Raw genomic sequence first — 24,185 nt, 5'->3', positions numbered from 1 at the left:
GTAAATGAAGTAAAGACCAGGACAACAGCCTTTTGCTCTGTGCGCTCCGCTTCTCGTCACCGGGGGACAGCTGCTGACTGCTTAGACACTTTTTTTTTTTTAAAAGATTATTTTTTTGGGGGTTTTCCGCCTTTAGTTATGACAGGATAGTGGCTGGGTTAGCAGTCAGTTGGTAGAGCAGGTAGAGCAGGCGCACATATATAGAGGTTTACTCCTCCTCGACGCAGCGGCCGCGGGTTCGACTCCGACCTGCGGCCCTTTGCTGCATGTCATTGCCCCTTTCATGTCTTCATCTGTCCTGTGAAAATAAAGGCCTAAAATAACCCATAAAAAGGGGAGAGAGAGGGGGAAGACATGCAGGAAACTGTCACAGGTCGGATTCAAACACCGGAACTCTGCGTCGAGGCATGAACCTCTCAGTATATGTGCGCCTGCTCTACCACTGATCCAACCCGGCCACAACTCCAAACAATTTTCAATTAATCTTCTACACCCTTGCACCACTTATTAATGTCAAGCCCCACCCCCCACATGATTTGACGATCAGTTGTCGACAGGAACGACTTGACGATTCTGATTCGACTATGTAAATTCTTAGTCGGGGTCACCCCTAGATGAGAGCGAACATGAAAAAGGGGAAGACAGAATGAGAGAGGAGGACAGAGAATGAAAGTGTAGTGGCGTCTGACATTACAGAGCAGATTTCAAAAATAGCTCCCCAGCGCCTTGGCCTCCAGCATGGTTACCATGGAGACCCAACCACAGGCGCTATTAATAGTCTATCAGCTCCCAATCTAGTGCGGCTGGACTGTCTCCAGAAAGAAGACAGACAGACAGACGGATATGGAGAAAAAGAAGACGGAGGAGAAAAAAAAAGCAAGAGAGGATGAGCTTGTGTTTTTATGCTGGATGTGTAAGCGAGGAGGGAGGGAACAAAAGACTGGACTGTACCATCGCAACCACCTGAAGGAGAAATAGGGAGGGGGTTTCCTCATGTAAACTAACCCTAACCCAAAAACACCAAAGCAGCCTAAAGTGCTGAGTTAAATGCACATACTATTCACCAAGAGTAAGGCTTGTAGTCCACAGCTGAGCAGCGATGGTATCCTGCTCACACATCACCCCTTCTCCACCAATAAACATCCTCTGATCTGTAGATGACTCAGCCTTGGCCATGTTTTCTCCCAAACACTGCAAACTGCTGCTGTTACATGAAAACTTTTCCACTACAATATTTCTTGTCTCTGTGTTTTTACCTGCCTTTGCTTTGGAAATGATAACTAGATACTCAACTCTGAGCTGTTAAGAACACATTTGCGATGCCCTAGATCTTTAAACAAATACATATGTATCATTTAGATATGACAATGAAAAGGTTATGTTCTGGAGATTATACAGTGTGAAAATGCCCAGGGAAAAGGCGAGGTAGAGATGATTGTAGAACAGAAGTCTTAAAGACAGGTGGCAGTGGAGGGCCTGGATAACCACAGGGCACAACACACTGTCAACTGAACTATTTGAAACAGTGTCTGACATCATTTCCGTCTAAGATTTACAAATGTTTGAGATCACTGCCGGTGACTCCTGTGTTGCCTCAATAGCTTCATAAACAGGCACTCGGCTTGGCCTTAACCATTTGCTGAGATTTCTCAAATACCAAAAAAAAAACCTACAGATGCAAACTGAGTAAAATATTGGTTGGATGTTGGTGCTATCTGTGCATTGACTTAAAGGACAATTCCAGCGCAAAACGAACCTAGGGGTTATTAACAGATGTGTACCCACTCTGTCGCTCTCTGGAACATGTTTTCATGCTAATCGAATGAGTTTTTAGCTTGCCAGACGCTAGCGCGGACCGCCAATTAGCTTACAACGCTAGTATTCGGGGCACAGGGAACGTAAAAACAAATCGCTATTTATACCACTAAAAAGGCTCAAAATATCACCAAACTTCAACGGTAGCAGAATGAGGGTCCCTAAATGTTAACCGAAGCATTGAGAACTCTGTAAGTGTACAGACAGTTTATTGAACGAAGAGCTGCGGGAGCTCCGTGAAAGGGCTACGAGAGAGAGAGAGCTACCGGCAGTCAATGCCGCAACAAAGCCTTGTACTTCGGGAAACTGGTGGTGTACCTGCGGACATTGTGAAGCTATGGCCACCGAACAGGAGTGTCTGTGTTGCAAGGAGTGGGACCTGCTGCGTCGCGATGCCCAAGAGACGCAGTGTTTTGTACAGATTTCCCCTTTCTGATAAACAGGGCTGTACTTGAAACTTTTTCGGCGACCCAGACCGGAGGGACCAGATGGACAGTTATCCATTAAGTACACTAGACAAGTTATGCAGAGTGCGATTATTTCAGATATATTGAGCACATTGCTTTTGATTTTAGTTTGCATCGCCAGCTGCAAGTCATGACTGGTTTCCAAGACGGCGGCGGCATGTAAACATGAACGCAAGTGTCTTTATAAACTATCTTTTCAATAAACTGTCTGTACACTTACAAAGTTCTCAATGCTTCGGTTAACATTAAGGGACCCTCATTATGCTACCGTTGAAGTTTGGCGATAGCCTTTTAGTGGTATAAATAGCGATTTGTTTTTACGTTCCCTGTGCCCTGAATACTAGAGTTGTAAGCTAATCGGCGGTCCGTGCTAGCGTCTTTCAAGCTAAAAACTCATTCGATTAGCATGAAAACATGTTCCAGAGAGCGACAGAGTGGGTACACATCTGTTAATAACTCCTAGGTTCGTTTTGCGCCGGAATTGTCCTTTAATATATGTCTGTCAGTTTATACAGGAAGGAGACCTGAATCAATTTACACTGTATGCCAGTGTAAAACAACATTATAACAACATTTGCTAGGTACATATTAAGGTTTAAGTCAAATCTAAACCTAGGTCCAAAGCTTGGGACGGTGTCCCACAGCTGCCAGTAGATGTTACTAAAGAGGCAAATCCTATCGCAACTTTATAAATGTACACTGTGTACTTCTAAGAGTTTATCTTTTACAATACGCAACACATACTGTAAAGCTGTCTAAAGTTTACATCAGGCATGTTTGTGGTATTCCATTCATTCTGTATGACTTCTCCTTTTGATTACGTTGTATAGGCAAGAGAGAGGAATGACACTGCAATAAACAAGTAACAGCAATAACAAATAGCACAGAGGCTGTAAAATCTGGTTTGCGGCAGGAGTCACACCACCTTGCCTGAAATTAAATCAATCTGTCTGATTGATAGATCACATTGTACAGTCGCTTTACAGTAATTAATCAGAGCAACACATCAGGAAAGAAGAAAACCTGTGCTGGAAAAAGTAAAGTAGTGACAAAGAGCCGGTCGGTCACAATCAGGTGCTGATGTGTGCGAGAAAAACTCACTGCTACGCTGCAGGTCAGACACCAGACTGAAGTCAGTTTGATAATCACAAGGCAGTGCTTACCTCACCTCGACTGACTGACTTAATTTCAGTTGTCTTTTTCTTTAAACCAAGGGACATAATCCAAAACATTTAAATTACCCTACAATGCACACTTTTCTGGATGTAAGGACGTTGTTTTGAGTCTAAAAACTATTTAGTTTTACACTGTGTACATTTTATTTCAGACCGCAGCAGAAAGCTCCACTGTGCTTGAGCTTCAGAAACGCTTGAGGAAATGTAGCGTGTGTGGATGCTACTGCAGTACTTGATCAATGAAAGAGCTAAGCTACTGAAAAGCTATTTGATTTAGAAAACAACAACGCTACTTAGAAGTAGTTAAACTACTGCCCAACACTGCTTGTTACTAATGCAATACAAGTTGGATTTAGTGCTGTGACGCCGTCAACATAGGTTGCCGATGTAGGCTACTTTTTAATTTGCCAGAAAGTGTCATAATGGCAAGTGTTGGTTGAGCCGGTTTGCATAAAATCAAAATGGCTTAAGCTCGTACACCGGACAAACAGGAAATCCACCTAACTCTAGAAACGCTAGCCTGTGTGTCCTAAACTGACATGAAGTCTATCACGTTCAGATACAGTTTCAGGGACTGGAATCAGGATGGTGCGACTTCTCTCAACTTTAAAGAGCTATACTGCGTAGTTTCTGTCACCCCCATGAGGAATTCTAAGCAATGACAACACCACTGTTGTTGCATCCACATGATACAAGCCTTCCGTAATCGCACTAAAAGTGTACACGAAACTAAACAGGGGTAACTGCTCTGTTGCATAAAAGTACTCTAACATCACAGCACCACCAGGATGTCCCAGGCCCATTTGACTTTGCTTGCCCTGGTTCCCTTTAGGGGTGGGAATCTTTTACCATCTCACGATTCAATTCGATTCCGATTCTTGAGGCCACGGTTCGATTCAAAATCGATTTTCGATTCAAAACGATTCGATTTTATCCATAATGATTTCTAATCGGGTTTCTGATCATGATCTACTCTCATCTGCTTTGCTATACAGAATGACAAACGGAGACATTAAAGTGTCTTTTTCACATTTATTAAGTTCAATTCTCAGGGAAGTGCCTTTTATCAAAAACAATGTCTGGTTCTCAATTGCTACTCATTAGTAGCGAGCTATAAAATAAGTTGGAACAAAAATAAAGTGCTTCTTCATAATACAAAATGGTTGAAAATAGATGCATTTCCCAGGAAAGTTGCAGTTTACCACAAATATCATGTAGAACATAACCGGTGAAGACAAAAAAACATCTATATTTCTCAGTCAGACTCAGTAACTTAAAGAATAACAAGTTATGAAAATAAAGTGCTTCTTTCAAAATGAAAAATAGTACCCCTAAGCTACCTGTCTCTGAAATGTTCACGTTAGTGCCACTCTGGTCGTTTCGGTTAGGGCACTGGCGACCTTTCTTTTAGTCTCATTGTAAAGCTGTGGCACAGCTGTCTCAGTGAAAAACTTGCGGGACGGTATGTTGTACCTCGGCTCTGCTGTCTGTAACATGCAGACGAACCCCTCGTTCTCCACCACACTGTAAGGCCTTAGGTCTTTGGCGATGAAGCAGGCGATAGACCGAGTTATTTTTTTTGCCCTCTCGGAGTTGGCAGGAAGTTTCGTGAAGCACTGCAGTGTGCGTTGGTCTGCAGCTGGTGGCTGCTCTGTGTCGCTGAGCTCCGGGTGATGCCTATTAATATGAGCCCGCGCATTTGTTGTGCTGCCGAAGTACTTGGTCTTCGTTTTGCAAAGCTTGCACACTGTGTGTGTCATGTCCAGCGCAGTGCTTCCAGGCATTCGGTAAAAACCGAAATTACGCCAAACTTGAAGTGAAAAGTGAAGACGGGGCTGGTTGGATCTCCCTCTCATCCATATTTGCTTCCTCTTTGTTCTAGTGATTTACCGCTCACGTTCAAAAACCGGCTGCGTGGTGACGTCCGGACGTCCCGGATAGGCTAGTTACAAAAATGGAGGCGAACAGCCAGCTGATTTTATTTATTTATTAAATCGATTCTTGGACATTTCAGATCGATTCTGAATCGTTGCAAATGAGAATCTAGATTCTTCTGTGAATCGATTTTTTGGCACACCCCTAGTTCCCTTGTAAGCTGGCAGTGTGCACCAAAACAAACCAACTAAAAAAATGCAACACAGTATAGACAAACCAATCAATCACCACCAACTATATCTTCAAAATTGACCAGAGTTGAATCCACACCTTTCTGATACAGAAACATTATAAGCTTCGAAAATACTCTATTTACCATACTATAATACGGTATTGTATTGCATTAAATTGAACAGGTGCACCTAATAAACTGGTACCTCAGTGTAGAGATCATGTCACTGGTTACTTACTATTGTGCACAGTCGATTAGCTGGTACTCGTTGGATCTATCGTAGCACGCCCTGACGCCCTCATCCTGCCACAGTGTCTTCGCATGGTCGTAAAACTCCTGAGGAGGAAACAGAAATACATGAATGACATAAAAACTGTCAGAGTCACAGAAGAGTAACATATTCATTCTTGCTGCTTAAAGGGCAACTATTATATAGCATTTTCAGGATTATACTGCATTTTGTGTTTGTACTAGAACATGTTCACATGCTTTAATGTTAAAAAAAAAAAAAAAAAAAAAAAAAAAAAACTCTTTTTTTCATACTGCTCATGGTTACTGCACCTGTATGCACCCTCTGAATGAGATGCTCTGTAGGAGCGCCTGTCTCTTTAAGCCCTCCTCCCGAAAAAGCCCAGTCTGCTCTGATTGGCCAGCACGCTTCCTGGAAACTCCGGAGCCTCCACTCCGTGTTTCACTAGTTGAAGCTGGAGCTACTGCAACAGAGTAGCTATATAGCAGGACTTTGTATTGTGAAAAACCACCAATAAAGGCTTCTGAACCAAATAATACACAACCGGACATGTCCCAGCAGTAAAGTGACCGGAATTTGGCGAGAAATGACCAGAATTGGCAAAGATTACAGCTATGTCGCGTTAGCATGTAGCTGCTTATTAGTTAGCAGTATGCTAACGTTAGATTGTAGTGGAACGAAGTAGCACTTTCTACCATCAAAAATGGCAGACAAAGGCTTCTGAACCAAACACTACCAAATCGGACATATTTCAGCAGTAATGCAACCCGGAATTGGGGAGAATTTAACAGATTTAACAGAGCTCAACAGTCCCGCCCACAGCGGGTTCCGGAAGTAAAAATACAATGCAATTTCTCCATTGACAAATGGAGTATAAGCCATAAAATCGTAACCGTCGATGGTAGACTTAAAACCAGCTACGACATGACTAAGCGATTGTATATGCTCATATAGATGCCAAAAGTTCATTAGAGTTGCCTAAGACTTAGCCGAGAGTAGAAAAAACAATTGAGACCGGAGCTTTCAGAATAGTTGGAAATCTGAACGTTTTAGCTCACAGGGATTTGTCTAAAATACGTTTACCTCATTATTTGAAGTTTTGGCCATTATAACATTGTAGATATGACAGACGAAAAAGCACAATATGTCCCCTTTAATAAGATAAATGGTATAATGCACTGGTGTTTGTGTGTGTGTGTTTTCCGAGCTGACATGATGCATTGGTCAAAAACACTGAGTTTCATCTTATGGTAATGTTCGATTACATACTGTATTTTAAGTAAAAATTCTGCAACCTTTGGTTTATTAAACAGGGTCAAGTAACTGTGGAATCAAAGAAGGAAAGTGTTCCTTCAAGCAGGAGACATTCTGTATTAGCTACTGTGCATCTTACACCAAATATGACTACTTCACTTCTTGCATTCTTTGTACTGACTGAACAACAGGTGCCCTTTGTTCATTTAATTTCAAGGATTTTGTAAAGTTGCTGAAAACACAGTGATCCAGATGACACACGAGCTAGTAACTTGTACAAAAACTTCCAACAACACACAAACTTCCAACAACACACATACTGGTTTTTCAAGGCCGATACTGAGTATCAGTAATTAATGAAACCGATAACTGATATTTGGAACCAATATGTATTTACAGTGAAAATGAAAATCTTTTTTGGAATGTTACAAACTCCAACACAAAACCTTGTTGTTTTAAGCAATTATTTAATAAATTAGAAACTTTCAACATAATACACAGTAACAGATAGTCAGATAGTATTGTGGGCGGGACATTAAGTCAGACTCAGTGGTGAGTGAAACTGAAGCAGAGGGACAGGCACAGACTTTATCGGTTATCAGGCAAATCAAACGATGATACAAATAATCTGCAAACTGCCAAAAAAATGTCAATTGCACCCTAGAATACACAATCGAAATAAAGGTGCCGGTTATAACCGCGGGATCCAAACTCCTCAGAAATGAAAGCGAGTTCTTGTATAGTTGTATATATTTAGAGCTAGTTGTAATGGCTGGGTACCTTTTGACATTTTTCGATAATGGTACCAATACGATACCCGAGTTTTGCCGTTTTTCGATAAAAACATTTATTTTTATTTTTTTTTTTAAATTCATGCAGACAGTGTTTGTATAAGCTATAGGGCCCTATTTTAAACAATCTAAGCGCATGGCGTGAAGCGCACTGCGCAGGTGCGTTTAGGGCATGTACGACTCCACTTTTGCTAGTTTAGCGGTGGAAAAAAGGGTCCGTGCGCCAGGCGCTTGGTTCAAAAGGGTTGTACCTAGTGTCTTCATTTTGCATGTTTGTGTGCTGCTGCGCTTCCCTGTGTGTGTGTAACAAGCATAGTGTACGCACGCTGTGCATAAGCCTACGCGCATTTTACTAATGCGCTGTTAAAATAACGATAAAATGCGATCACTTCCCGCTGCCTCAAGATAGCAATACGCCAAGAATTCACCTGAACATACCTCCCTGTAAGACCAGCACGCCCATGGGCGCAGATGCATTTGCTATTTAAACGACGTGGGCGCTAGACGGTCTTAAAATAGCAAAGACACTTGCGTTGAGCTTTACGTTGCGCTGCACCGGGTGCAAGATAGGGCCCATAGTGCGTAGTTTCTGTTGACCCCATAAGGAATTCTAAGTAATCACTTTCGCCATCCTCTTTAATAACTTGGACTATGCCTTGCTCATCATAAACAAGCCAACCAACCAAACAAGTAAAGCCAAACAGCAACCGTAAACAAATATTTGCTTCCCAACAGCTCAGCATGAGTGGGATTCCTGGGACAGCAGGGTGATCTAGTGGTAAAGAGAGCATCCCGCAGAGGAAAACTCAGATTTGATTCTTATAACAGCTGATGTATCTTAATGTAATGAAGTGTTGCTGAGTAAGACATTTGTTGCCGTTTGCTCACTTATCATAAATCACTCAAGATAACGTTGTTAGTGATATCATGTAACCAAATAAATGAATAAATCAATATAGCTGGTGAAGATGGTCACTTGACTTCTACTACCTGACCTCTACCTTCTATTAATTTATTTATTCATTATTTATCCCCATGGATATAAAATGGATCATTATTCCCTAAGTAACTCTTGAAGATGAATGCACCCCAAATTCCAGCCACGGTATGTAAAACTGAGTGGTTGTGTGTGTGTACATATTGTGGGCCAAAGATGAACCATTAAAGTAGCTAAAAAAAAATCCAACAGACAATGCACAGTTTGTGTAACAATTTAAAAATGTGCCTTCATTTTCAATTCCAAATAAAATGTTTAGCCAATATGGTTAAACCTTTGAGTTATCTAAAAATTGGTTTGCTGGATTGTAGTATGGATTCGCCACATCCAAGTCTTTGCAGTCGCAGATCTCTAAAAGTAACCTGGTGTGTAACAAGTTGCATTCATGTCAAGGCCCAGGTTATAAACATCTAATTTTTCTTCCTTTTACCTCTTTTGCTTTGTGATCATTAGCAAAATCTCACATCCTCTGAGGGCTGCAACTAACCATTATTTTCATTATCTAATACTCTTCTGATTATTTTCTCGACTCATCGCCAAGTCTGTAGAAATGCCTGTTATAATTTCCCATAGCCTGAGATGACGTCTTCACACGTTTTGTTTTATTTGAACAAAAGTATGACAAAGAAAAGAATCAAATTCTCACATTTCAGAAGCTGAAACAAAAGAATGTTTGTCTTTTTTGCAGATAAGAAAATAACTTAAACAATTAATCAATTATCACAATAATTACTAATTATTTTTGATGATTAATAAATTACTCAACTTATCGTTGCAGTTCCACATCCTTTTGCCTCAGTTGCTTCGAATTACCACTTAACCTTAAATGTGTCTTTAATTGCAATGTCCACTAACTGTTAGTGAGAGAAATCTTGCCAGCTGCATCTTCACTTAGATGCAAAAAAAAAAAAAAAAAAAAAATCCTTTCATCAGGCAGTTTTCAATGACAGCAGACTCATGTGTATACAAACAGAGCGCTCTTTTATAATCAGTCATCAATTTATTCATTCTTCTTCTCTTTATGTATTGCTTTCCCTCCTTGCTTCCTCTCCCTCTATTGCAGCATCCCTTTCTTCTCTCTCCAGTAACTGTTAACAACAAACTGCAAACTGGGCGATCAGGAAAACCTGAATCCTCAGATACAAGATGTGACACAATCAATTTCCATAAGAAGGTCAGGGTGCAACTTAAAATCAGAACCACTGGAGCTGGTAAGCAACACATCTTGCTCCAGGACACTTCAGCAGGGTTGATGTGTAGGTGCTAGTTCAGTCGGACAGCTGACCCTTTTTGCTGAAGGACGTCATCTATGACTATATGGAAAGAGGTGCTTAAGCTGCCTGATGTTCCTCCATCATCACAGTCACACGTTACACAACAAACAGTTGGCAAACAACAAGGCCATTGTTTTTTTGTGTTTTAGCTATTTTACGACAAATCACAACGTTACAAAAAGGGTTTTTAGTCTCTAGTTTCCCACAATCAAGTGCCACACCAGCAGACTGTTCAAATTAATCCACACTTCTATCTGCATTCAAACACCATTAGACTTTAAGTTTGAACAATGTTTTATGAGATTAAGTTTGGTCAATGTCATGGATCGCCTATTTCATGCATGTTTCCAGACTCGGCAAGTTGACTTTCATATAATACTTAAATCAGAGGTTGCCAGAAGCTTAAAAAAACAAACATTTAAATGGTCAGCAGAGGTGTATAATATGGTTTGTGATAAATGGGCTAAACATTCAAAAACACTGATATGTTTGTTCATGAAACTTTAGCATTGTCAGGGAATGCTCTTCTTCCTCTAATTATTAAGCAAATGTATGCATCAACTTGCTCTAAAATTCAACCATGTACTGTATAAGGGGGACCTGTGGTTTAATGTTAAATATTTGATCATGTAATGTAATTTGGTAAGACAGACAGACAGGCGGACAGATGCTTCCATGACGACATAAACTGAGTACCATGGTGGCAGGATGCTATAAGAAAATTAATTTGCATTACTAGAAAATTAACTACAGCTTCTACTCATATGTGAGACTTAGTGAACTGAAAAGTGAATTAAACCTGGCCCCGCGGGTGGCTGTGGATAAACAGTGTGACTCCCAGACTTTGAAGTTTAGTCTCTTGGCTCGGACAATTAGTAATGTCCCACTGAGAATACACTCACACAGACGTTACCCATCAGGTCATTAGTAAACCTCAGTGTTTGCTACCCGTGTCGAGGGATTATGACCTGGGATGTTGGGACTATTACCTACTATCATCTACTATAACACACACAGCTGAGGATACCTGCACCTGTAGATCAAAATATAAGTACATGGTAGATCTAATTGAAGCTAAAACTGCATGCCACATGGTAAAACTTCCAAAATAAGAATAAGGCCCAGACATGTTTCATTTGTGTATGTGTGTGTGTGTGTGTGTGTGTGTGTGTGTGTGTGTGTGTGTGTGTGTTATATTGTACTACTCACAGACAGAAACTCAAAGTCCTTCTGGTTGACGAGGTTGAGGATGTACTCGATCCTGTACTGGTTCTGTGGGCACGCCAACTGCACTGGTGGTGCCAGGGTGCTCATAGCTGTTACTATGGTCTATTACAAACACACAAATAAAATAAATTAAGTGTGGATGACATAAAGGCAGAAGATGGACAGTCAGGATTTTTGAATGAAGTATCTTAAGCTATTTTGGTGTTTTCACTACTTACCTCAATAGCCTCTTTAATATTATTCTTGATGTCCTGAATTTTCTGCTTCTTCTCTCTGAAACACACAGATTCAGTGACAACCATGTTAGGGAGGATTGATGTACAGCAGTACCACACAGACTTAAGAGTTTCTTCACACCAAATGTAAGAAATGCAAAGAAAAAAAAAGAGCTACAATGGTACACTGGTATCCACTGCCTTGTGCTATGTGGAGGCTCATCACAGACAGACCTACAAAACACTGTGGTCCTGAAACACATTCCTTATACAAAAAAAAAACACTTGCATAAAGTTGGGGGAGCGGCCCTTTAATTAATTAATTAATTTTAGGTGCTTATGTGATTTTTTTTGTCTTTACACAGTATTAGCTACTATGCAGACGTATTCATGTAAAAGGTGTTCACACATGACAGAAACGTACAATAATCACAAAATACATCAGAATAATATTTCTAATGAATTAGAGTACATGAATGTCTGTCACAATTGTTAGTCGAAAACAGGGAACAAATGTCTTAGCAGTTTTATATTTACCACAGAGAACCAGCTCTTCTTTTGAACACAAATAAGGGTTTAGTTAGCAAGAATCGTTTTAGTAAAGTTAAGAGAAGGAGTTTCATGTTACCATGAGATGGCACACTACAGTGAGCTGCATTGAGTTTGTTTTGGATCTGAGAAGGGTAAACAGACCTTCATTGGCACGCGTGGTAGAGAAATTATATCTGTCTGCTGTGAAAGATAGCCGTTTGTACAAGACATTTGGACATGCTGTGACAGAAATGTTTCTATTAAGGGAAACCAGAGAGCCAGTTAGCCTATCTTTCACCTTGAGCCTGCCAGGACAACAGCGTTGTGTTTACAATAGTTCTAAGTCAATGACAAAGGGCAAGACAGGCCTCTTTCTTACAGTTTTTACTTTTTCACAAGGGACTCGACCAAATTTATGCAAATGTTTATCAATTTCTTTAGACCAGTTCAATTTGCATTCTAAAGTTTGACTCATCCATTTGTTATCTGAAAACAAAGGCTGCACAATTTCTTCACAACTTCACCTAACAGGTCAAATCTATGAGCGGGTCATTGCTTTAACAGTCCAGGTCAGGCCGGCTGCATGTTTGCATCAGATTTTCAAATCAAATCATTCCAAAGATACAAGGAAAGCAATTGCAGTAGCGATTAGACATGCAGATGCAGACATGTCAACAATATCGCCACCTACAGTCAAGGACAGTAGACACTCACGTAGCATAGACTCTTTGTCAAGCTTACATGAACAAACAAGATTTGCTAACATGTATCGGCTTAAGTGAAAGAGCACATAGGATCTTAAAATTACATCCAACCGAACACAAACCGCCAGGCCAATACTGAGAACGTATTCTTTTACACCACACTCAAACACAAAATACACACAAACTCTCATACAAAATGCATACATATATGCAAACACACACACACACCTTCCTGTGCCAAGCCACCATGTCACTGCAATGCTTTCATAGATATCTGTCACAACATTGGCTCTCTAGCAGATGCAACAAAAACATAAACATAAAAAACAAGAGATGATTGTTATTACAATTACTAGTGTACCTTTGATAATAAAGGAATGCCTCAAACAAAATCCACAATTTACAAGTTTGTTCTACAAATCCTGTTCAGAATTTGGAACAGAAAGGCCTGACCTAAACTTTAGTGAAAATATTTTGTGTATTGGACCGAAAAATATACGTAGACTGAGAATACAGTTACTACTTACTATACAATCTTTGTAACACTCATTGACAAATGGTAACAGAGTCTGAGAAGCCTGTGAGGTCACTGTGCACCAAAACAACACAAGAGAAACAGAGAGAGGGTAAGTTGATTGAGTTAGAAGGGAAATTGAGAAGGCCTTGTTTACATTTTCAACCTGATAGTCATTAAAAATCACATGTTCGTGTTCGTGTGTGTGTGTGTGTACTCTCCAATCGTGAGAGTAAGACTGCATGCCTGTGTGTGGTTAGAGAGGGGATAGATATGACACAACATGCTTCAGTGACGATGTCTGGTGATACGTTAAGGTGAATAAATGCAGATGACAGGGACTGGGGCTGAAATCAATATCACAATAACTAAAATTCTGTAATATCATTCAGTGTGTCATGACATGAATTTGTCTGCAAAATGTTATGATAAATAATCAAATTTATGTTCAATGCATTGAAGTGCACAGCATAAGAGAAAATGAAAAAACATGCATAGCTGGAACCAATGTCCCATGGATGCACAAATATTGGCAGGGCAACATTATATAGTAACATTGCAGCCTGTATCGATTATATCTTCAGTTAACTAATCAATAATTTCTATCTTCTATACAATGTGAAGAAATAGTGAGAACATGGCCATCAAAGGATACAAGAGGAAAATAAAATAAAAGTCGAGGCAATTTAAATTTGATATCAAAATAAGAACATCTGAGAAGCTGGAACCAGCAAACGTTAAAATAAAGGCAAATATGAAAGATCGACATTCTCTCTGCACATTGTTTTGGTTTTATGCAACTTTACTGTTTCGATTCAGTCTGGCGGCTCTCATCAAATCACAGAACTTTTGGGTTTATCTGAGCTTTTTCGGCGATAAAAAACCCCCAAACTGTCCCACACATTTTCAGTCCTCTTGACCACTTAACAGTTGCAGTGATGGCAGTTACATTCCTTGTCTAAGGGAAGCTTAGTCATAGTTGAGAGGAATAGAGAGAGCCGAGTCAGTCAGTCATTCATTTTTCAAATCAGGCCAGATATTTGAACCAGCAGTCTTCCGGTCATAAGCCAATTACTCTGACCTTGAAGTTACCACAACACACAATCCATTCACCCAAAATCTTTTACCACAGGCGTTATTGAACTCTTTCAGTCCCACATCAGTAAATGTATGTCCTGCAGCTGGCCTGCAAAACTGTCGTTTTGGTTTGAGCGGATCTTCAAAAACAAAGGTGATTCATTGTTACAAATTTAAAAAAAAATTAAATTGGTGCTACATGGACAGAGAAAAGGGGCTGTGGTATTCCTATCCATTCGAAGGGAAGAAAACCTACAAATACCAGAATGCACAGCGCCGCACTTGACCAATAAACGTTCCCGCTGGTTGGTGACGTAATTCGAGGATTTCACAGAAAACTGGCACCAAACAATCTCGTATTACAGTTAAACATTAAGCTAGTACATGTTTAAAAAAAAAAAAAAATGTAAGGTGAGAAATATGTAATACAGTAACAGCACTGCCTAGTTTTACACTTTAGGTCTAAGTTTGAGAGAGAGAGGGGCAGCTCTCTTTCTCACGATCCGCTTTCTATACTCTGTGTCTGTATGCGAAATACAATCTGTAGTTCGAGCAACAGAACCTCAAGCCAGCGAAAATTGTCCCGATGCTGCGTTTTGAGCTGGGAGATGAGCATGGAGATCTGGGCGCTGGCAAGATGGAGGAAAGATACAACGCTGGTTCTGTGATGTATCCTTTTTAAAAGATGACATCTGACCACACAAGTAAAACAGTCAGACACATACATATGGAGCAACATGTATGTAAGTTTACGAAACATAAGGAATCAAAGGAGCCATACAGTACATACTGTAGCTTAGTAAACAACAACAACAACAAAAATCGACCAAATAATTCAATCAATGTCACAGATCTAATTGGAAGTGATAATGCTGTATGTGTGTCTTGTTATTGAAGACACTCATCTACCTTACACACAGACACATATATTGCCACACACACACAGCTCAGTGTTGTGGAGTCACACGCTGGGTCATATGCTCTTGTCTGCCTTAGGTGCTGATTTTCTAGTCTAACCTTGCACGATGCTTCCATCCCCATCACAACCACCAGAGAGAGAGAGAGAGAGAGAGAGAGAGAGAGAGAGAGAGAGAGAGAGAGAGAGAGAGAGAGAGAGAGAGAGAGAGAGAGAGAGAGAGAGAGAGAGAGAGAGAGAGAGAGAGAGACACACACACGCACACACACACTTTAGCTTACTGAAACAAGCACAAGTCAGGAATGTGATCCAGAGACCAAAAAGCTTAATGAGCATTTCCTCCTATATTTGCTAATAACACATTGTTATTTTATCTAAAATATAACAACAATCATCAGGTTGGGCAGATTCTGAGCATTAACTTAACTTTGGATTTGGCACTGTTCATTTTGGGTATACCTCCTGAGAAAATGACAGATAGAGGCCTGATCTCCTTATTGAGGATTCTACTTCTAATAGCTAAAAAGACAACAGCCTCCTGGCTGAAAGCAGAGCCCCCAAGCATAGTGCAATGGAGACAGGGTAAAAAAAAGTATATTATGGAAAACAGACAGGTTTGCAAGAATTATAGTCATCTCTTTTTTCTTTTCTTTTTTTTTTTTTAGTTACTTTCTTTCATTGTTAATATTTTTATTTGTGCTCTACACCTATGTCTTTGTTTGTTTCTTGTAATACAGACCATAAATGAAGCTGTCCAACTGTAGTGTCAGTTTATAAATATAATAAGCGGTGGGGTACCTGACATGTGCTACTAATGGAAAGGAAATTACCCATACCAAATTTTGGTTTGAAGACTCCAGGGTTGCTTTGTAGTCTAGACGGGCAGAAACGGAGGCCTTTGGAATCGATTAGGTAAGCTTACATACATTTCAATAACAGCTCCACCTCGTTGTCGGTCCAAGAAAATAAATGTTTTTATTTTTTCCCTAATGTTGTTTTTTCTCTAAAGTATTTTCTGGATTTACAACTTAAACAACTATGATTTTCAACTGCAGAGTGACATCAGACAATCTGCTTCCTGTTTACACCGGCACGTGCATGTCCGGTGTATGCGAATGGTCACGTGATAGCCGTTGTCAAGCGTCTTAATTTGGACGGAGATTAGTTCTGCTACTGGAGCTAAAACTCTTGTGTGAACGGAGATCATTTTTGTCTCAAAAAATTGAAAACGTAGTAGTGTAGATGTAGCCTGAGTTTACCTCTCAAGGGGTCAAAGGCCACCACACCGTCTTTCTGTGTAGTCCGGCTGACTAGTACGGTTTGATTCAAAAAGCCGCCTTATAAACCTAAAGACTGCATCCCATTTCAGTCCACACTTCATAAACCAAGCACATCATGATGATGGGTGACAGGACTGTCACATTTTAATGCTCCTCTAATACTGGTTGTCAGTATCTTGCAATCCATTGCATGCTGACCAATTGTTTAATATTGCAACCGACTTTGGATACATGCTCGGGTTCAGCTACTTTACTCCTTTACTCATATCATACTTACTCTGCATTGAAGCCGTTGACATGTAGGATCCTCATCTGTTTCACTATGGTGCTCTTTCCTGACTCTCCAGCTCCTAAGAGAGAGAGAGAGAGAGAGAAAGAGAGAGCGAGAGAGAGAGAGCGAGAGAGAGAGAGAGAGAGAGAGAGAGAGAGAGAGAGAGAGAAATATTAGGAATCTGTTGGCAAGTGAAACAAGACCACACACATATACACAGTGTTGGGATATAGACCATACAAATTTTCTGAAATGTCACTTTACACTATGTGTACAGTAGTTCTATTTACCATATTTGGATATAGACACTGTATTTCACTGAAAGGTTTTTGGAAGTTCATAAGCTGTTTGGGCTGTGAATTACTATGCCCAATAGGAAACTTTCAATGAACAAACAGCTAATTTCATACATGACTTTGATGTTATTTGGGAAAATTGGGAGCAGAGGTAAGGACAGTGCTGCATGGTCATGTCAATAAACTGGATTATTCCACTAGATACTGTGATCACAATCACAAGATTACATTTTTAGTCCCAATGAGGATTGCTTGTAGACTTTTCCATAAAAGGCATGTTTAAACATTTCCCTTTAAAAGCAGGTGTTAATCGTTTTCAATAAAAAAAGAGCTGATTATATATCTTTTATTTATTTTTTATTTATTTATTTTATTTCATTTATCTTTATGTCCTGTGAGGAAAATGTGATCACAGTTTGTGTCTGTGGTATTTGGCTGTCAACAAACAGTAAATTGTAAAAAATATATAAATAATGCTTCTAAAAGGCATTAAGAGAGACTAGTTTAGCAAAATAAGTAACTAGGTCAACAAATTGACCTATGGTTTGGACTGGACTTGAACCCCGACCTCCTGAGTGATTATGCACTCCTCCATCCAACCCAAACACCAACCCCATGCACAGATGTAAATACGTATGCACACATACATATATACTCACACATGTTATGCATACAGGTGCAAGTGGGAGATATATATATATATATATATATATATATATATATATATATATATATATATATATATATATATATATATATATGTATGCACAAGTGAAGTATCCATGTATGCGCAAGTGAAGTATTTTTGTATGCGCAACTGAAGTATGCATGTATGCGCAAGTGTTTAGTACCAGTATATATGTATATATGCAAGAGAAGTATATACAGTATGTATGTGCAAGTGTTTAGTACCAGTACATATATATGTGCAAGTGAAGCATTCAATTCTGGCCTAGGCGGCTTCTCATAGTACAGTGTCACTGTTAAATAAACCAATAAATAAAATAAAATGCAGTATGTCTAAATTATTATACATAATTATTGTACCTACATGCATCTCATTTCAAGAAATGTTGGTTATGTTTAGTTAAATCTATAAAACCACTTTGGCTTAAGCACGTGACTATGTTTAGAAGGACATGGCTGCCATTTTTGGCTGGAGCCCCTGATGAGTTTTTGGTGATTTTTGGAGTAGTGATAAATGTATGTACTGACACTGTTATCCAACAACTCTCTGAACACAGATGATTATAGCTGAGAATAGTCCCAATATTAAGATCTGATATGAAGATGTAGGCATGGCATCTCAGTAAGGAGACTTTATTCTTGGCCTTGTTGGATCTCTCTGATGGAAAAAAAATGGACAACTGTGACCACATCTGTGCTGTTTGGTAAAGGCAGAGACCTAAATATTTGATCCATTTGTAAATAACAATCATTTAATGACAATCAACAGCCAGCGTTTCCTACCCATGAGACGTATTTGTGGTATTCAGACACATTATCAGACAAGCCACAGAAGAGTCTGGGACTTGGGCCTTTTGGTGGCTCAGCAAGCTACAGTGCATACCATGAATTCAAAACATCATGCTCTCAAATCTGCCTGATGACCTAATGTCACTATGTCAGCCCTCCTCTCTCTCTCCCATCTCCCTGTCTTTTCCCACACTACATGATGAACCAGAAACGCCACAGCATCTTGCATAAATACTTTCATGAAATAGTAAAGTACAATAGTGTAGCTTGCCCTTATTGTGTACGAGAAACCATTTTGTGTTGCATGTTTGAAAAACACACAAACTCAATCAAGTGTGGTATTGAACCGGATTTTTTTTGAGAACCAGAACTGTCTCCATAGTACAAAGTATTAAAAACAGGTAAAAAAAAAAAAAAAAAACGCCCTAAATGGCTTGGTCAGATTCTTAGTCTTATTTATTAATTATTTTAGGATATTTCCAGATCATACTTTTAGCCTGTTTGTGAAGACAGCATTAAACCCTGATGCATTTGAGAAGTTTGGCTAAATTATAGTCTGCAAAGCAAGCCTTTGGCAAAAGCAAAATTCTCAAATGCTGCAGGAGAATCCTGGCCATCAGTGGTACTGTATGTCCAACAGAAAATATTCATACAGTCTGACTATATGCTACTGAAAGTTTAAAACCACACCAATAGAGTTTTAATAACTGAGTCATACTTCTAAAATAACACCAATTCAAAAATAAAAAGTGTAAGTGTGTAACTCTCATCCGACACAATACAGACCAGGTACAGAGGTCAGGAGTAGAGTAAATCTGGAAGTTATGAAACAAATCAGAAAACTCATGTGTTCATTATGTTAACAGCTAACATGGCTGCTTGTAGATCGGTCCGCTCTGAAGGATCCATAACCTTAATGACAAATTTCCTGATAACATCAGTGGTAAATCAATCTATTCTGTACCCGAGACATGAAAATACATAGAGTATCAAGTTACCACTGTAGAGCAGACACATATGTAAACAATATGTCAGATAAAAGTCATGAACTCATTAACTAAAATGTAAATGATCTCTTGGGAAGGGTGGAACACTGTTAGTCTATTTAACATATATTGCAGTTAAATAACAGATAACTGTGTATATTACCATATAAAACAAACATTTGCAGATCTTTTTGTACACAGGATTGTCCCTTTGATTTACAAATATTGCGGTAAAATTGCATTAGAATTGCACTGTCACTTCAAATACTTGCAATGATTTTACCAAAAAGTTCTCCTCAATTATAAAACGTTTAAGGGAATCTTGGGTCAGATTAAGTAAAACACAACACAAAGACAAATAAACTGGCTGATTAAAGATGGAGACCAATAGATACATTTTGGTTAAAAGAATGTTACCCAAAGGTCATCATATATATGTATAGAGAGTCTAGCCTGTAAAAGTGTAGTCTCGCATTGTCAGATCTTCCTCCACAGCGCTGCGGGGGAGGGTCTGGCTAGTCCACACAGTATTCCAGGATGGGAGAAAAACGTGCTCTGGTTTATCGGCTTAAAACCAATCACAATCGTCTCGGGCGGCGGACGGAGCCACGGTGCGGGAAGGAACTTGTTTTGGAGGAACTTGTGTACATTCGAAGGTTGTTTTACTCGTGCAACAGAAAACTCAGATTGGACAGATGGTTTAGCTAGCTGTCTGGATTTATCCTGCAGAGATCTGAGGAGCAGTTAACCATGGTCCTCATAAATCCACTGGAGATTAAAATTACAACACAAAGAAAACGGAAGGTAACGGACATCCGACCATAAAGAGTGACATTGGCGAAATTTCTGGCAGCAACAGACCAATCCCGGAAGTGGAACGTCGTGGATATAGACTAGTAAAAGTGTTACTTTGTCAACATGGGACTTAAAAAATAACTTACAGCCTATCCCTCAATACAACACATATTTTGCATCATCACTCCTTTTGCAGGTGCCAGTCTTCAAAGTGAAACAAACTTTGCTAACATGAGCCACAAATCCATTAATACTTTAATTAGATGATCTATTTAATCCAATGACCAGTGTAGTTCAAGTTGCAGGTTACAATTATACTGAGCAATATAATCCAATGATTAACAACTTCAACTTAGTGGGCAGACACGCTAAAGATGGCCAATATCTGTGTGTCACCTACAATTAACATAAAGATTGACTCCACAAATGTTGAACAATTGACCATGTTTTGGTTCCTGATTGCTGACTGCTAGATTCTTTATGGTAAGAATATGGATTGTTCCACTTCAGATATGTCTTTTCCCAACATGGATACAAACCAAACACAAGGATTAGCTTCCAGTTTTTCAGCGGCACCAGTTTTGAATTGAGAGTGACAATTTGATGCTTAATTTGGCTTTGTTCACTGTGTGTATACACATAACAAAATCACAAAAAACAGCCTGCAGGTCCATGATAAATCAGTCTACTAGTAGATCACAAAAATGAAAGGCGACTAACTTTACGGCAGACATTTTCGTTTTGGTTTTCATATGGGTCCTGTCCTTCTGCTTTCCTAAAGTCACCATAACTTCCTTCCCAACATAAATACAGACATGTCGTACATTACGCACCCTCACTGGCATCCCTGTAATCAAACATTATGATTTTAACAAAGAACACCACAGCTTCTTAGAAGTGGCAAGCCTGCGAATGGACATAGGAGGAGGGTACAGAAGAGAGCATGGTGGGGAAAGTTAGACACTGTTACTTGTCTCTTACGTAATGTAGAGAACCAGCCCACCTCCAGTTCACACACAGTTACATTATCTTAAGACACTGTTTGGGCGACACGCCCTAAAACTGGCATATAATACAAAAGTAGTGTTAGTTTAACTTTCCAGGCCTATATGCATAATTAAGACTAAAGTGAATACTGCACTCATGCTATGCAAGTCCCAAATGTTCTGTTAAAAAAACATGCATAAATTAACTATAAATGACAATAAACCCAGTTTGTATTGATGTGAGTGGTTGTCTTTCTTATGACGACCACTGACAGCAGTTAACCCATCGTATACATTTACCTCTACATCACTGTACAGTATACTCTCAACCCAACCTATTGCCTCTGCTACAGCATGCTTTGGTATTGGCAGACTGATTTGACAGCAATATGCTGAAAACCCAGCACAGTGCTGCATTTTAGCCTTATGCAATGGCAAAGTCCCACTGTCGACAATGTTTCCCAAAACAACATCCCAGAAGGTTATGCAGGGAGGAAGCAGAGCCTCAACTGTGCAGACTGAGGACTTGCCTGTAAAGCAGCAAGCATAGAAAACAAAATAAAAATAAAGAATATATATATTCATAATCACACTCACCTAAAAGTAGTAGTCTGTGTGTTGCTCTGTATATCTGTTTGTCTTTTTGGAGCTGCTTCTCTATCTTTTTGTTTGCTTCTCTTTGTGCCTTCTCCTCATTTCTCTGGTCTTCGGTCTTACTGTTGCCCAAACAACCCATCTTCCCGCAAGAAAAAATAAAAAAGGAGGTCCAGGGGAGGAGGTGGAAGAAGTGGAGAAGGTGGAGGGGGTATGTAGAAAGAAAAATAAATAAATAAACTAAACTAGTCTAGAGCCCTCGTTTGACATGCGGAATTGGCAGCAATGTCGCCCACATTTACACCGTTTAACGTTACTGGCCTGCTCCAAAATTGTCCGTGGTGCAGCCCTGTAGAAATTATTTGTCCATAACGCGGATTTTGCTGTCAGAGAAAGGGCAGGATACTGTTGCTGACGACACCGAGGCCGCCTTCTCAGTTTGTTGAATCCTGCTCGGGCTTTTCCTCCTTCACATGCAGTATAGTTTTTGTTTTGTTTTCCCACCGTCTCCCCGTTAACTGTGTAACGTTAACACCAACAATTGTAATCCACAACGTCTGTTAAGACACCAAAAATCGGGGTTTCACCTCTAACGGAGGCAGAATAAACAGCCTAATTTGCATCTCCAAAAGCCCGGGTCTTGCGTCTCACTGTTGCCCGTGACAAGGAGCCAAACTCGGCGTGTCCGAAAACCTCGCCCGTGCAGTGGCGCGGGTCGTTTCCACGTCTCCTTTCATGATAAACAATTTCATTGGTGTACACTAATACTCTCTATCTATTTATCTGTCTCCCCGACGGCTGTCTTCGTCGGGGGGCCCAGCAGGACAGGAGGAAGGAAAATGGTATTACACCCAAACGAGCTACATGTGTGATATTCTCATTGCTTCCGTCGTCATCCGGCTGCTTTTCATTCGCTGCATCAAATCAACCCAAAACAGCTCCAAACTCACTGCGGTTGTCTTTTCGGCTGGATCCCCCAATACCTCCAACTCCGAAACGATCCAATAGCCTACCCCCCGATTTGTCCTCCTTATTTGTGATGGCTGTTCCTTGCTGTTTTCTCCTCCAAAGGGCCTTCTTTCTCCCTGCCCCTCGCTTTTGTTGCTGAAATGTGTTATCAGCCCCTCACATCACCACAGAGCAAACTGCGCACCGATACTGTTTTTTTTTTTTATTCCCGGCTCGGCTCGATGAATCCCTTCACGAAAAAAATCATTAAAAAAGGGAAAAAGGTTAAATATAAAGGATACGTGACCAAGATCCCTCGAAATGTATCCACGTTTCTTGCAGGTGAAAAAGCAACCCAGCTGTCAGGCTCAGTTTTTATAGCCTACATAAGGCCTATATGTGTGTACCCACATACACACTCTCATACAAACATACATTTATATATAGCTATATTCCTCTTGAATCCGAGCTGGGTAAATAGGCTACAGGCTTGAGACTGCATGTGCATTTACATTCACAAAAAATAGTACGCGGGGTTGTTGTAGCAGCACATTCCCACCGCGAAGGCCGCTCCCCTCCTGGCCGCTGGTCGTGGAAGGTGAAAGACAGGAATAACCAATTCTTGGAGGTTATTATTTTCTCCCTTTCTCTCTCTCCGAGAATAGTAGCCTACATTGAGGAGATAGACAGCGCTGAAGAGAGACGGGGTGGGGCCACACAGCGCTCATTGAACCCTGGAAAGGAAGGACCGACAGAGGAGAGGCCGCTTCGCCTTGTCACGTGGCCCGGGCGCAGAGCACGGTCAGCGGCGCGCGCGGCTCTGCGGAGAAAACGGCGCCCTCTTCAAAGAAAACAACCGCACACGGTTTGAAGAGTGGGAGCGTTATTATACATCCATGGGTGGGAGTCATGTACAGCAGCTGGGCCAGGGGCTCCCAGAGGTACGGCCTATCACGAGGACACCCCCAAACCTCCAACACTAATCAAAATAAACACACACACACACACACACACACACACACACACACACACACATTTTCACTTCATGAAATGAAAACACAAATCTGTTCTGTTGTGTAAAAGATTAGTGATATAACTTAACCTTTAATGGCATCTGAAAATTAGAATTCCAGTTGTAGTAGGCATATTTGACTATTTGTTGGTTTGAAGCATCTTTCTTTACACCATCTAATAATAAGCAATACAAAATAGTATTAATAATACACATTTATGTTATAT

The 24,185-nt window shown here is 40.2% G+C and overlaps 1 protein-coding gene across 1 annotated transcript in view; it reads right to left on the bottom strand.

Moving 5' to 3' along the window:
- Positions 1 to 23,731, bottom strand: part of gnas (GNAS complex locus) — a 31,571-nt gene extending 7,840 nt beyond the window's left edge. Inside the window, exons 1-5 of the mRNA XM_031286142.2 lie at positions 22,002 to 23,731; positions 16,872 to 16,944; positions 11,576 to 11,630; positions 11,340 to 11,459; positions 5,803 to 5,900 (exon numbers count right to left, since the gene is read on the bottom strand). Coding sequence (XP_031142002.1) covers positions 5,803 to 5,900; positions 11,340 to 11,459; positions 11,576 to 11,630; positions 16,872 to 16,944; positions 22,002 to 22,140 — 485 coding nt within the window. The 5' untranslated portion in view covers positions 22,141 to 23,731. The remainder of the gene's footprint in view (positions 1 to 5,802; positions 5,901 to 11,339; positions 11,460 to 11,575; positions 11,631 to 16,871; positions 16,945 to 22,001) is intronic.
- Positions 23,732 to 24,185: the final 454 nt, after the last annotated feature.

The sequence above is a fragment of the Sander lucioperca genome, chromosome 12 (assembly GCF_008315115.2).
Source record: "Sander lucioperca isolate FBNREF2018 chromosome 12, SLUC_FBN_1.2, whole genome shotgun sequence".
NCBI classification, from domain to species: Eukaryota; Metazoa; Chordata; class Actinopteri; order Perciformes; family Percidae; genus Sander; species Sander lucioperca.
The sequence above is the reverse complement of the archived record's forward strand: the minus strand, read 5'-3'. Positions and strand labels throughout refer to the sequence as shown.